The sequence below is a fragment of the Serinus canaria genome, chromosome 14 (genome assembly GCF_022539315.1).
Source record: "Serinus canaria isolate serCan28SL12 chromosome 14, serCan2020, whole genome shotgun sequence".
Classification (NCBI taxonomy): Eukaryota; Metazoa; Chordata; class Aves; order Passeriformes; family Fringillidae; genus Serinus; species Serinus canaria.
Genome location: NC_066328.1, coordinates 2371333 through 2386786, shown reverse-complemented (window position 1 = coordinate 2386786; position 15454 = coordinate 2371333). Strand labels below are relative to the sequence as shown.

General features: G+C 41.2%; 1 protein-coding gene across 5 annotated transcripts in view; it reads right to left on the bottom strand.

Moving 5' to 3' along the window:
- CREBBP (CREB binding protein) overlaps nucleotides 1–15454 on the bottom strand; it is a 96605-nt gene that overhangs the window by 73250 nt on the left and 7901 nt on the right. For 4 of the 5 annotated variants that reach the window (XM_018916134.3, XM_030229487.2, XM_009091982.4 and 1 more), the window contains exon 2: nucleotides 8829–9541. In XM_018916134.3, coding sequence (XP_018771679.1) covers nucleotides 8829–9541 — 713 coding nt within the window. The remainder of the gene's footprint in view (nucleotides 1–8828; nucleotides 9542–15454) is intronic. The other variant, XM_030229486.2, reaches the window with a different exon arrangement.

Below are 15454 nucleotides of genomic sequence, written 5' to 3'. Positions count from 1 at the left end.
CATGGAATGTGATATTCCACCGAGGTGGCAGAAAAGGCAACAGTAGCTCTGACGAGGAACAGCAACAGGAAAAGTAGCTCCAAAAAATATAATGAAAAGAGATATTCTGTGTCCTTCCTCTACAATGTATACTCTCCTAGACAGACATGAATCCTAAAGGAAAAGAGGAAACACTGAAGGGAGAGACTCTGACTCTAAAAGTAACTATACTTTGCAATTGCAGACCAAGGAGAAAAATCAAACGGACAAGACACAAACTCACAGTACAGGTTACATTAAATACATTAAAAGAAACAAAAATCAATACTGCTTACTCCAAGCAACTACTTAGCACAAATATCACAGTCTGATATTAACAATGGAGAAATGTAACTATAAATAAGTTACACTGTTAAAATAATTCTAAAATAACTTTAAGACTCAAATATGGTTTTTTTTAATCACCACAGTGACTTCAAGAGCTACAGTGACATTTCCAGTCCTATAAAACATGTTCTCCTTGAAGATGTAACAATACCCATGAAGCCATTGAGACAATTCTGAACAGGCTTTTAAACAAGGCAAGATCTGATGGTTGTCTTTAAACAGGATTAAAATTGAACAGTTTAACAAACCAGGCCTGTACACACATTCCTCACTGACAGCAGCTGCACAGAGGATGATCCAGAAATGCTTTTTAACCCAAGATGCCTCATATCAGACTAAGGGAGCCACTACTGTTTGTTCCAAGAGAGAAATCTCATCTTCAACTGGTGGTGTTCCAACACTTGTCCATTAGCAGGGTACAAAGATCCTCCCGTCCTAAAGGCAGTTATTTAATTAAGTCAATTTGCCAAAAGCTTCAAAGGGCATTTGTTTTGTTTCCAAAACTGCCCTGACAAGCAGAGCAGCCATGCAGCCAGGGCAGCATTGAGCTGCAGTCACTCAGAGAACACAAATCCTTTCCATCCAAAACAGCAGCAGAGTGCTAAATAATCTATTTACCACTCTTCAAAACATCTATTTCATTTCTTTGGCAAGGAGGGTCCTATATTTAACACACTGTATTTTCATTATGATTCACTCTAAAACAAAGGCACTGTTGAACCTTTTTTAGAGCACAGGACACTGTTATTTCCTCAACCTAAACAGGATTTGTACAGAGATACCAAAGAACACATCCATCACTCTGGGATTTGAGAAGCTTCAGAACATGTAAGCACAGACATTTCCAAGTGCTACTTACAGGTAGTTTTTGTAGCACCATGAGTCCAAAAATTATCTCAAGTCTTATTAATCTAAATCTCAATTCTGCAAAGTATTCCTGGCCTTAGAATTAAAGCCATTGCTCAGATTACACAAACAGTTAAAACACAAGCAAGCTTAGTGTGCCACCTCACAGTCACAGTAATTTCTGGAGTAAATAAAAATACTGTAATAGCAAGAAGGAGCAGGATGAAGAGGAGAAACAAGCACATACTATTTACAGTCCACGGACACAGTTACAGCAAACTAATGCCACATACAAATGGACTTCAGCTTCCAAACAAAAACCAACAGGTATTTCCTCCAAACATTCACAAGAAGAAAGGAAAATGCCATTATATTCTGCCATTCCTTATTCTCAGCCCTGCAGAGTAAACTAGCAATTGTGCCACTAAGAATTCAGAAATTTTTTTGACATATGGAGGGAAAATGTGTATTGAAACACCTTTTGTAGTTTAAAGCTTAATCAAGTTGAAGAATAATCTGCCCACTACAAAGTAGATTTGGGCATGCTTTGTGTAACCTCTTGTATCAAAATTGTAACGCCCTATGGAAAAGAGTGAATTTCAAAATTCCAAAATGCAACTTTCCAATATAATCTTATTTTTTTGCCTGATGGTTGAAGCGTCCTGTTTTCCTTCAACAAAGTGTTTTTCACTTGTGGAAGCTGCAAAAGGAGAATTGCCTCCTCTCACTGCTTCCACTCCTGATCCATTTCCCAGGAAGGCTGACACAGTTTATCAAACTCTATGTAATCTTCCAAGTTTCCTGCACTGCCTTTTTTCTACAGAAACAGACCACCAGCATTTAGATTCCAGACCTTAGTACTGCCTGCTTTGACACATGTCTGTATGTCCTTCCAATTACAGGATCCCCAATATAATCACAGCTCGCTGTCAAGCACAAATATTAAGTTTATCTTTTAAATAAGGGCAAGATTTGAGACCTGCTAAAAGGTCTTTTCATCAGAAAGGCTCCTGTGAAATCACATCTACATGCATGATTAGAGTCTCTTAAGAAAATTACTGTGACAAAGATTTCCTTCTGACTGAAGGAACCAGGCATTTCGTAACTTCTACACACCAACGTTTCAGTTGGCAGGTTTTTCTCCCTCCCAACATCTGAGTCATTTTTAACTTGGGTATTAAAAACCCCAAACTACAAACAGCAGCAGGAAGATATGGGAAAGCAGTCTGAAAACTGGAAAGACGTGGTCGCAGTTACATCTATCAGTATCTGGGAGTTTCTGTCATGTTGACTAACCTGAAACAACACTGTGAATCCTGCTTTTAATCAATACCTTCCAAAGGAACTGGTGAATCTGCTGGTTTCAGTCCCAAAACCTTCTTTCAGATAAACTTCTTAGAAATAAACCCCACTCTAACAACAAAAACTGAAGAATGACAAGACCCTTACCAATATAATTGGTGGCTAGTGACAAAAACCTTAATGTTTGTGGTGTGTTATCACTGTAGAAGATAATGGCACAATTCTGCTCTGAAGAGACCCCATAACACTTAATTTTTGTCAGCTGGCTGATAAGCCAGTGCAAGTGCACAGAGAGGCTTTTGAGTGTGAAGCAGGAGGAGAGGAAACCGAGCTATGGTGTGTCCCCACCAAGGCTCAGTGCTCTGTTTCTTGCAGCCCTGCAGCCAAACTGAACCTTGATACCTGCATAAGCCCCAGCCAAGTGCCTATCACTGCAAAGATCTTCAATTACATTGCACAACTGCAAACAAGACTTAACTCATGTACTAGAAACAGGAAACAACTGAATTTCAGGTGCCAGGAGTAAGAGTTGTAGGAAGTGAGCTTTTTAAGTCACTCAATCTCTTTGACGTATCAGCAAACTCATCTGTGGAGCTCCACTTTCCACGGTCATGTTTCAAACAAAACTGCCTCCGAGGCTTTCATTTTACTACGAGTCAGTGAGTTTTGCTATTATGTGTTTCTCTGTATTGATAGCTTTCTTCTGTTGTATTATTACAAAAACACACGTCTCACCTCAGTAAAAATGCTGTTTTGGTGCTCCTTGTTTATCAGAGAATGGAGCAGCTATGGTCGAGTCTGTAACATGATCAGGAGTCCCTGAAACTGGGAAGCAGCCCTGTTTGGAATAGGATTTGGACTGGCTACTGGTGTTTGCCAGAGGCATGGTCTGCTAGGAGACAGGCAGCTTGGCAGCCAAGCACGGACAACTCCGTGGATGAGAAGCAAATTAACTGCAAGTCATGTTAAAACAATTCAGGCAGAATTCAGACAGATTGAGAGCCACCACAGAAACAAACAGCACCAGCAGTTTGCTAAAACACACAGAGCTGCAAAGGAATGAGAACATCTTCAGCTGACTTAATTCACAATCAGCAAGCATATCTAAATCTGGTACTCAGCAAGAGCAACTGGGGGATCTGTTTAAATAAATAGTTGGCTTCATTTTTTCTCATCACAAATTTTCCTTACCACAGTTTCCTCACAACCCCGAGACAAGTAATGTAACCACATACATTGTGTAAATCCTGCTCTTTAACACAGCTCATCATATTTAATTTACTCAAGATTAATTTCCAACACTCAGTGAACAGCACAGGGAGCAAAACTGTGAATGTGCTTGTCCAAGGCACATGACAGACACCCTGCCTGGAAACAACGATAGAATTCACTCCTTTTAGAGCTCAACATTAAAAAACCCTGAGACAACAGGTTATTCTCTTGGTAGAAGTAAAAAATGGTTTTACTGGTTTCTGAAGTTCACTTCTGGTAAGAGTTCCTCCTCCTCTTTAATCTGAACCTACTCTTACTGAAGCATACACTGCCATGGGGCTATTTTGACTGAAATAAAGTTGAAAATATGCACTGTCCAAACAAATTAGGCCAATACCATTTAGAGGAAAAAACTGTTCTGCACTCATAGGCAAAAATCCAGCAGACCAGATCTAGTTTTGCACAGTTAGTGACTGTTTTGAGTCTGTTCAGGTTTTGATGCCAATCCCACTGCTGGTACCAACTTCCAGTGGAGCTTAAGTCCATACACAGAGGTAAGGAAAACTCATCTCTTGCACACAGCACTTGGAACTCTGTATCTGAACTCCCTGCTACCTCCTGGAATACTACACTGGAAGATCTCCAGCCAAGTCAGCTTTTCTGTCAGTTTCTCCCTGCACACAGGTTCTATTTCATATCAATATTAGTATTTTCCTTCAGAGTTTTCAAAAGAGGTAGACTGAAGTTACTCAAAATCTTCAATCTTCAAAAAGGCATCCCCCAAAAAAAAACCCAAACAACCATTAATGGTGTAAACCTCATAACTAGGGATGAAAATAAACAACCAGATTCTTCTCTCTCTTTATAGATTCAGTCTGACCAAACAATTAAATCTTTTTCTGAGGCATACAGAGCCCAGTAATGTTTGATTAAACTGTGCCTGCCCTTCAGAAGGAAAGCTGAACTTGGGGTAGGTTTAATGGCTCTATAAAGAAAAATACTTTGAAAGGAGCCCCCAGCAAGCTGTATCTTCACTGCAGCTTAACAGCAATACCTTCTGCACATTATCAGCCATGCACAACTCCAGATTTCTTCCTTAATTTCTGCTGCTGGGTACCAGAATATCCTTGCTGGAGTGACAGGACTCTGAAGTTACTGAAGAAAAGGTGATTCCTTTTACAGAATTGTATAAGGAGGCATTATAGCTTGGAAACACATGGAAAAGAAAACACTCAAGAGTCCTCTCATCTGAATGGGACTTTACCACTTCTTAAGGGAAGCAGCAGGTAGAGGAATCACAGTCCAAAACTCCTAACACAGGGCAAAAAGGAAGCCTGAGAACCATACAGAATAAATGGGAACTTCCCAACACTTTTTTCTAATTTTCCACGGGCTTTGACAGCTGTACTAGACATGAGGAATACATCTCAGCAAGAGACTCTCCAACTCATTGAAAGAAACTCAACTTCCAGCCCTTGCCAGCCACAGAGAACAGGAAGGTTTCATCTCCTGCACTTGGGAAAGATGAGCTCCCACTGCAACAGGAGGCACAAGCATGTCTCCAATGAAGTGCTCATTCCTAGGGAAGCCATGACCATCTGCTGAGCTTTGCTACTGCTTATCACATCCAACAATCAACAATCTTAAAAACACCTCTAACAAGAAGTTCTAGATGGTTTGAACATGTTTTCTGGACTTAATGGACTCAACAAAACATGGTACAATACAAAAGGGCAATTCATTACTGCTGGAAATGACTGTGACAAGATGATCTGTTCCTCTACTCCCATCAAGTAATAATTGTTCAAAGACAAATCCTTTCCTCTTTAAAGCTGATTTCCTAAGGAACTTCAACCCAGTCCAATAAAAATTCTCCTTGCAGTGTCATCCAAGCAAAAAGGGCCACAATGCCACAATTACAAGCAAAATTGTTACAGCAAAGGAGACTGCCAGTGAAGGGAGCAGAGATACACACAGTATCATGGAAGAGGTAGTTCCTCAAAGGTTTCCAGGTATCTCAGCAAGAAAAAACACTGATCTTTGCAGTATCATGTGAAATCTTTGCTCACATCTCTACAGATTGAGGAGGTACTTTATTTTAATCTCTCCTTGCCAATGGAAGAATAATTGTCTTGATATCAGCACCTTCTTGCCCTCTGACACTGAGAATTAGTTCTTTTCCAGTCCTGTTTGAAGAGGTTAGGGCTAAGGTTTATCCCCACCTTTGGCTCATGCAAGCACAGGAACATAAACCTCAGTCACCCTGCTCAGTCCTGCCTTCAAATAGCAACTCCAGACCAAAATTAACAATCATGGTTGATGATGATGCAGATGAAATGAATCCCTGCAGTTTCTGAGATCAGGTGAAGGGACCAGATTCTGGATATTTCTCCTTCTTTTTCTCTTAATAGAAAGAATGCTTATATAAACACACCACAACAAACAAAACCAGAAAAAGGAATGGATTGATTAGTCACACACTAAAAAAGGATTAGAACCAACCACCACAGAAGCAAGGTCTTGCCTAACAAAACTGGTCCCAAACCATAAAGGGTCACAAGTTCCCCACAGTGAATATAAACACACTGAACTGAGAAAAATGGGCTTCAGAGCTGTACTTGAACAAGGTTAGTCAGAGATGCACATCACTTATTTTTAATGTAATTAGAAGATCTTACTTTAAATAGTTCTTTTAGGTATTTTTTTCTGCATTTGTACTTCACAGCTGTTTCTTTCCCTTAGGATATTGCTACAGTCATCACCTAGAGAATTTCCTTCCAGCCCTAATACAGATACAGCAGGATGGCAGCTACATTTTAAGCTGTTTAGACAAGTTGGACACTGTTCACTATTAGGTAGATCAGCTGCCTCACCACTTTTATTACAGCTCTTTAAATCTTTTAAGCTGTACACATTAAGTGGTAAACACCAGGGAATCAGGAGGTGAAAAAACAAATAACCCAAAATTTCCTTCAGCAGAAATTTCAGTTTCAGAAGAACAGACAAACTCACTGAAGTTTGTCTTTGCTTTTCTTAAAAGCTTTCCTGGAGCATCAATAAGAAAAAGCTAACACACAATCATGGCTGATAATCCTATTAGGACAATGAACTGGGGGATGGGCAGAACTGGAAAAGGATACAATCCTCAAATGCCAACTAAGAAAATGGCAAAGTTAGAGAACACTGCTGTGTGGTACAAGAACATTCAGGGAGCAAGTATTTGTTCCAAAGTGGAAACACAAAATCTCTGTGTAAAACACTGAGCTCTGAGCAGGTGTAAACTCTCTTTACTAAGAGAAAAATAAGAGATATGTATATAGAGTAAAACTTTTTAAAGAAACACAATGCTTTTAAGCTTCATCTTATTCAACAAGAGATGGAGCCCTGGAAAACACCAGTTTTCCTGTTTTAGTTGGCCAAGTTTTAAAAATTATTTTCTTTTAAGTGCACATTCAAAGAAGCACCATTTTATCACTTATGCTCTGTCATGAAAAGTCCTTTCACTATTCTCTTCCAGTGCATTCCTTGCTCAAGCCAACTTTACTTTGCTTTTTGCACATGTGTAAACTGAGGCTGTCTGGGTCCCTTTCCTGAGCTGCTGAATCCATTTGCAGCTGGCAACAGGCTAAGCCTGAATTCCTTGAAATCTGGAATTTGTCTGAGATTTGGCCGTTCTTTACCAGAGGTGGGTTTGTTTAAAATAAATCAAGACCTCACAGAACCTCCCCCATCAGGCTCACACAGACTCTGCCAGCAAGTCCTTTGCTTTGGGGTAATTCTACTTCAGTTGGTTCACATAAAACTGAATAGTGACTAGGAAAATCGTACTCCCAAGAACTTAGGTATCTGTAAATTCACAGAAATAAGCCAGATAAACAGAGTTCCTCACTCTTCCCACAAATTTCAAAGGAAAACAAAAGAAAGATAAGCTGACTCTCTTTCAGTGCAGACCAATCAGCTTCCACACAACAAAATTAGCTGTCTCTAGTCTCCAAAACAGTTATCTCAACTTTCAGATGTTCTGACCTTCACTCTTAACACAAGTATCTCTTCCTTAAGCAGAAGCATCTCTTCACTGCAGAGAGAATGCTCTTTATGGTTTTTATTTTTTAAAAAAATTAAAATTAACTATACAGTACTCTAAAGTGATGTGAGCACCACTTCAGAGTACAGGGCACACACTTTCATGTCAGACAATGCAATTTTTTCCACAATACTAACACATCAATGAATTAACATTTACATCCTAATAAACTACAGTGACAAGAGCTACTGATGTACGAATAGATAAAATATCAGAAATAAAAATTGACTTTTCTACATATCAGAACATGGTGGGTTTGCCATCAAAGTTTCATGAAGGAAATGTACCAAAACAATCCAAACAAGAGATAAGGCACAGGGCAGGAGGAGCAGCACTCAAAACACTGCTCTAAGCTCACACCTGGAAAACAAAGAACTAAAAAGCAGGAACTGTATCAAACAGAGAGCCAGAGCAGTGCCCCATGACAGAAGCAGATACTTCCAGGTATATATTCCCTGTCCTGATTCACAATGGCCACCAAATTAGGCTCTTGCCCTCTCCTTTCACAGTTTGCATTAGCTTGGCAATCTTTGTGAAATTTGACGTTTCCAGATCAGTTCCTCCATATTTAAAAACCATTCGCTGCACGGCTGCTGACAGTGGTCCTTGACAAAAGGAGCAATTGCTCCACCTCTCCCTTCAATCTCCAGGGGTTCACATGGCTTTAGAAGATGGCGTTGTCTGGCAGCTAAATTGAGATCCTGCACACGAGAAATCATCTGCTTCCTTTCTGCAGGATTATGCTACTCTTTTCTAATTCACTCTGCTAAGATACTTTCCAACTTTTAGCTTCGAGGATGTCTTTTTCAACACGTGCTTTCATTTTTGATTACATGAGAAGAACTGCTTCAATTATCTCCTTTTCACAACATCACTGGTGACTGAAATGGGTAACTACAGACTCAAGAAAGCACATCCTTTAGTTCTGTCCCAGAAAAGGATCTACTGTGTTTCCTAAACACCTGTATGGAGAAAAACAAGTGCAATAAATAGAATACAGTAAATGGCATGTACATACTTTAGTAATTGCTCCTGTCTGTGCTGTGTTCAGCCCGGTGTGCCCAGCCATCTGTGGAGATACTTGGGTTAAAGTCTCTGCCAGCACACTGCCTGCATTCCCCTGCATGGCAGGGGCAGAATATTGCATTCCTGCTCCCCTTCCTCTTCCAGCTGCCCCAAGAGATCCATTCATTACCTGCCCTTGTCCTTGCTGAGGCTGATTCATTAAACTGTGACCAGAATTACTGTTGAGAAGGCTCTGGTGTGTCTGACTGAAATTAGTATTCATACATATCCCAGGTCCAGTCTGTGATGTTGCAGGGCTGCTCGTCACCATTCCCACTTGTTTTTGTGCTTGAGAGTTCAGAGTTTGGGATGCAGGTGTGGTAGGTCCAGAGGTGCTGGCTGCTTGCTTGGCCAGGCCCGGAGCTGAGGAGTCTCCTGTGTTCAGCGGGCTCTTGCCCATGGCGCCCAGGCTGCCGATGCCCGCGCTGTTCGGCTGTCCCTGCACCTGAGCACCGACCCCCTGCTGCACGGGGCTGCCTGAGTTCACACTGCCAATCCCTGGGTTCAAGGAAGAGCCGCTGCTGCCCCTCAGAAGTTCAGAAAGTTGTTTGTGTTTGGAAGCCGCATCTGGAACGAGGTTCCCACTGCTATTTAAAAGGCCCAACTCGCCATTGGGGATCAGCTCATCAGGAAGATCATTTTCCAAGTCAAACAAAGATCCGAAATCTACAAGTCAAAACAGAAATATGGGTGAGAAAACATGACAAATGAGTAGCTAAAATATTTGTCTTTGCTACTTTGTACCAGTGTTAACAAGAACAGGCATTCAGGATGTCTTTACCCAGGACTAGAAATGAGTGAGGGTCCCTGTGACACGAACTCCAGAGCCTTTCAGAGCACAGCCATCACACACTGCGCACACACAACCACACAGGGCACAGCACTGGCCAATAAACAGCTTTTCTGTCAAGAATTTTGACAAAACAAAGCTTAAGGAAATGAAGGTGGCATGAATACAATGATCTAATCTAATGCTTAGATTTCCCTTGTTTTGGCTAAAAAGATGAAGGCAGAAATAACAACAGATTTTTCTCCTATTGATTTATGCTCCCAAAAGAGCAATTACATCACCTTTTCCAACCTCCTCTGTAATCCCAAGCCACCGCATTTCACCCTGCCATTCTACCCTGTCATTTATGTGTACACATGGCCAAAGAACATCTTCCAGCACTGCTTCAAAACTTCACCAAAGAACAACAATGATTTTCTCAGCAGTTTGATTCCAGTTTCACATATAAGGACATTTAAGATCAGCTTCTAGTCATTGATTTGTACCATGATCTGCTATCTCAGAAGATCCCAAAAGGGACTCAGCATTTTCTCCTTGTAATGCCTCTTGAATCGAGTCACTGCTCGATTCCTGAACAGCTCAAATAATTCAAATTGCTCTGTAAGTGCCCAGCCATCATTTATCATGCCCAATATTGACAGAGGTAATCCACACACTCTCCAGATGAGCAAAATAAATCAATCAAATCTTCATTAAGCCACTTGAAAGAACAGCTCTGCCTGGCTGCAACATACAGACTAATAAAAAGTGATGGGGCTTTTATTTTTTTCCTTTAAAGGACCAACTCAGGTTCACTAAAATATTTTACTGCACATCATAAGCAGCATCCGTGTAACCAGGTTATTTTAGTATGTAACTAAAAAGTAGAATGTTACTTCACTGTATATAGGTACTTCCATGTGAAAATAAAAGTTATATATTTGAAGACATAAGGACAGGCACATATTTATAAACATCTAAGCAGACTAGCCTCAATACACCAGAGTAGCTGTTCAAACACACAACACATCTTGGAAGAGTTTTCCAATCCAAGGATGTGAACTAAAACAATCACTTCTCACTGTAACATAAATGAGTGAAAACATTATTTTTGCCCCCCAAGCCAGCCCTGACAAACCCCAGTCCTTCACACTGAGCAACAAACCACATTTTTTCCAGGTTAGAACAGAGAAGAGTTCTTTAATTAAGAAGGATATTCCAAAGGCTTCATTGTTTTAAAGTTTAATTCCCTCTTCAACCACAAAAAGTTGGTGCAAGATCCAGGCTGCAAAAATTATGTAAGATGGCACATTGAAAAGAAACAACAAACCTCAAGCGACACAAACTATCACAAAGCACAGATGCATCACCGAGCCACCTCAGTACACTTTAATATCATACATATTATCAGCATGGGCATTTCCAATTCAACCTAACTGAAGAAAAATTAATCAAAATGGTCAGACTAGCAATGCCTGGTGAGTTACACAAACAGGCACAGTAAACAAAGACAAAAACATTAAATTCTGGCTGGTTTGAGGTGCTCAAAGCACCATGTCCTTCAGGGGCCCACACTCTGCCATCATCACCTACTGGAGTCAATAATCCTTCCAGGACTGCATGATGTCAGCTGTAACAAACACACCCTGCTCAGAACAGAGCCCCTGCTCCCTTCCAAGCAGCAAGGAACAAGCTAACATTTCATTTAGCAGGATTCATTAAAATATTTTTAATTTCTCTTACTTGCTACCTTTAATTTTATGCCTTTCGTTCATCTTTCCTGCTTGTCTTCTAGAAAAACTCCTGGTGTACCTTTGACTCCATGATGGCTTCATCTCTCCTCCAGTTTCCCACACATCTGGACATTGACCAGGCTGCAGTCTGCCACTTCCTAGACATTTTGGTTCTACCTTCCCTCTTCCAAATTTCCCTATTTCAGCTGGGAATGCTGGGAGGCTCTGGGAAGGCTCTGTCACTGGCAGTGGCTGCAGCTGGAGCCTGACCAAATCCATCTGCCCGGGCATCAAGGGTGGCACACGGGGCCGGGGCTGAGGCTTCCCCTCTTCAACTGCTCCCACCACCCCAGCTCCCCCAAGTTCAAGGTTTCCAGTGCTCATTCATACAACTTCTGTAAATCCCACAAAAAAGTCCTCTTCCAAGCTTCTGCATCAAAACTGTTAATATTTCATGGACAATAGATGTGCGAGTGCAGGGATGGGGCAGAGAAGAAGAGACAAAATGTCAAGGGGGAAGATGTTGCTGTGGCTTAAAGAGTAGTTTTTTCCAGCTGTATTTCAAAATGGGATGCTGGAGTATAAATGCTTGATTTGTTTTTTTGCTTGGCTGGCTGGACTCTCTCAGTCTTGCCAGAGCCAAGAACTGGAAATGTTTTTGCAGTTTACGAAAAAGAGTGAAGAAAGCATTTGGGAATATTGCCACTTAAAACCTGAAATAATCTACCACTCCTAAGCTCCTGTAAGAAGGTTGTACATTTAGGTTAGACATGGAAAATGTACTGCTCTGCCAGCAGGAAAATAAAAAGCAGGTAAACAACTTAACACAATGGTCCTGTAAAAATTCACCAAGAATTCAATTGTTCATGCAATGATTAATCATCTTCTTTTATATTTCATCAGAGTCATGCACATTAAAAACAGCAACACAAGGCACATTTTACAATGGTTATAAAATACAACAGAAAACAAAAATCTACTTGAGCATGTCTGCAACAAATCCATAAAGATAAGAGATTGTCTTGGAAGTTATAAAAAGAATAAGTATATTTACACACATATAAAAATCTGCCATAATAAGAACATGGCCCATTTCTACTGACAGAGAAATGATGCAGTCCCTCCATCCTCACAAGAAGAACAGAATTGATCCCATTCTCAATGCTTCAATTGCTTCTCAGAGGCAGCTACCAGGAGGCTAAAAACCAAGGGATGCCTTTGCATGCAGTTACCTGAAGCAATGGTCAGGGAACACCTTTGCTGACAAGTCCCACCAAGCTTTAACCTGCTCCATCCTCAAAGCTGCCATGCACCCAGCACACATCAGAGCAGGAAAAGTGGTCTGGATTTTAAAGGAGAACAGACACCCTAAATCCAAAAGGCACATACCTCTAACCCAGTGCTCATGAAGCAGCAGAGCTGACTAAGGCTCTGAGGAGACTCACCTCGTCGTGTCTTGTCTCTAACATGGCACCTCTGATCCTCAACCTCATACCTTTCATTACCTCTGTCACATAAACCCCAACGTCCTCTTAACAGCAGAGCACCAAAAAACCCAGAGATTACATTTTCTGGAAGGCATGGAAAAGCACTAGGCAAGTACCACACCCCCACTCTTTCCAAAGGGCTCCTTCTCCAATCTGAGCATTCTGCGTTCCTCGAGCAGCTATTTTCACACATCGAAGATAACCACACTTGAGACAGTTTCTCTCCTAATTTCAGTCTTATGAGCTTAAATGTCACAGCTTTCTGCCTTCCTGGACAACACTTTCAGCAATCAGAATTTAAAAAAAAACATGTTCTGTTTCATTCTAGGCCTTCTCAAAAGAAAAAAACCCCAAAACTCTGTTGCATCCTGAAGGCAGAACATTCTCATCTGTACAACTGCTTGTGAGTGTTACTGGGAGACTTCCTAATATACATATTCAATCAATTAACTTGTTTCAATGTCACCAATTTTTCCCCTTTAGCTCAGCCTGGGGAGGTGACAAACATCCTAAGGTGTTTCATTATGTGTCTTATTATCTCAAATGTATCTCACAGCAAGCAGGAGGAGAACTATCAAATTCAGTTTCATTTTTTACAGCATAATCTTTGCTTGAGACGTGACTGGGAGTTGTCCTGTCACAAACTGACTGTTCATGGCATGGAGCAGACACTGAAGTCCAGCACACAAGCAGTATTTTCACCCTGCCTTTCTTTCATGCCAACATAGCTGTTACATTTCAGTGAGCCCAATTTTGTTTTGTAAGGCTTCTTTCAATCACGCCAGACCCCAGCAGACAAAGCCTCAACAGTTCAGAGCTCCAGCCATTCCCTAAAACTCACTGTCAGGTAGCTCCCCTCAATAGCCACACTGTGTGGCAGTCAGCAATTACCACGTCCATTCCAGCTTCCTTTCCAGGTTTGAGGATTCTGTAATTTATTGTTTCACAAAAGACAATTATTGCATGTAATGTTTTAGAGCAATTAAACAACGCGTTCACGGAAAATCTAAAATTTCCAGCAAGGAAACTTCAGATTTGTGTCTTTCCCTAACAAGACGTGGAAAGCTTTGGAACTGACATGCATCTGACCTCGACTTTCAGCAGAGCAGAATCACTTCTTCTGAACACCACGTTTAACAACCAGGTTGAGAATGATGGTGATGAGGGCCCTTGCTGGATTAAGGAGACCCTGATGGCTGGGTGGAGGGTGATGAGAAGGAATAAGAGACCCAGCATCGAGGATGTGGATGAGTCTTAACAATTTATGGCTTGAATAATAACAGATTTGAATATTTAACTAAATTTCTACCTGCTTGATCGTTTGCACTTGAGATGAGAAAGGAATACAGTCTGGGTTGCTCGTTCCTAAGTCACAGGAGTGGTCAAAACTCAAATGTGCTGATATGAACATCACTTTTTGGAATCCTTGGGATTTATCTCTAGAAAATCCATTGGAATCATCACCACAGCTCTCTCTTGTTGATAGGCCCAAAGTCACTCAGGTTGGAAGGGACATCAGGTCTGACTGCAGCCCAGTCCTCCACCTCCTCTCAAAGGGCACATGCTCCAGCCCCCAAACTCCTGAGCAGCCCTTCACTGAACTCACTCCAGCTCCTCCATGACCTTACCAGTGATGGAGAGGAGGGTGAACAGTCTGTAGCTGACTGTATTGTCTTCTAACCCTTTTTGAAAATAGGTTTAACTTGCCTTTGCTTGCTTTCCTGTGGCTGGGATTTTAGAGACAGCTCCTAATACTTCCCCAGTCCATTTTGGTAAGACTTCAGCAATTAGGTGACTTTTTAAAACTGAAGCTTGCTACACCAACAAATAAAATTAATGAAAAAAAATGAGTTCTCTTCTAACCATTACTGCAGTGCTACCTGTATTCCTGACTCAGTTCCTGACACCAGCTCCACCAGCAGACAAATGAGCCAGGATGGGGAAAATACAAATATCCATATCCTTTGTGCCACCACTAAGGTGTGATAACAACTACAAGCTGATACAGGAAAAGCCACCTGCTCTGTCCCTGTCCTCCTCCTCACCTCCATGAAAAGAGAGTAGTATAAACTGAGATCCTTCCTTGGTCACACCAGGTTCAGTCCCCAGCCTCTCTTTCCACTTCCATGTTTTGTATCATGATGTCATAACCTCAAGGCTCTCTCTGCTCTACTTGTCCAAGTTGTCTCCATCATCCCTCTTTGCTGTGCTCATAATGACCACACAACCTGAGTTAAAAATCTAGAAAAACCTGAGATACTGGTTTATTTCAGAAGTAATTGGTGGGTTTAAGGATTATTCTACCCTTTCATAAAAATAAATCACAGATTACTTGAATGTTTCCCTATCAATTACAAAGTAGTGTATGAGAGCACATTAAATGGCCCATGCACCTGGCACTAAGGTTTAGATAAAGAAGCAAATATGAAAAATATCCAGATAGGAAACTAGTCTCTAATCTCTTCCCAGAGGCCAGAGGGGAATAAAGCCAAGGTAACCCAAAATGTGTGGCAGAAGCAGCCCAATGAGAGTGCTCACTCTGGTCTGCTCTTAGAAGCATCAGATGGCAAATGATGGATTGCCTTTGCCT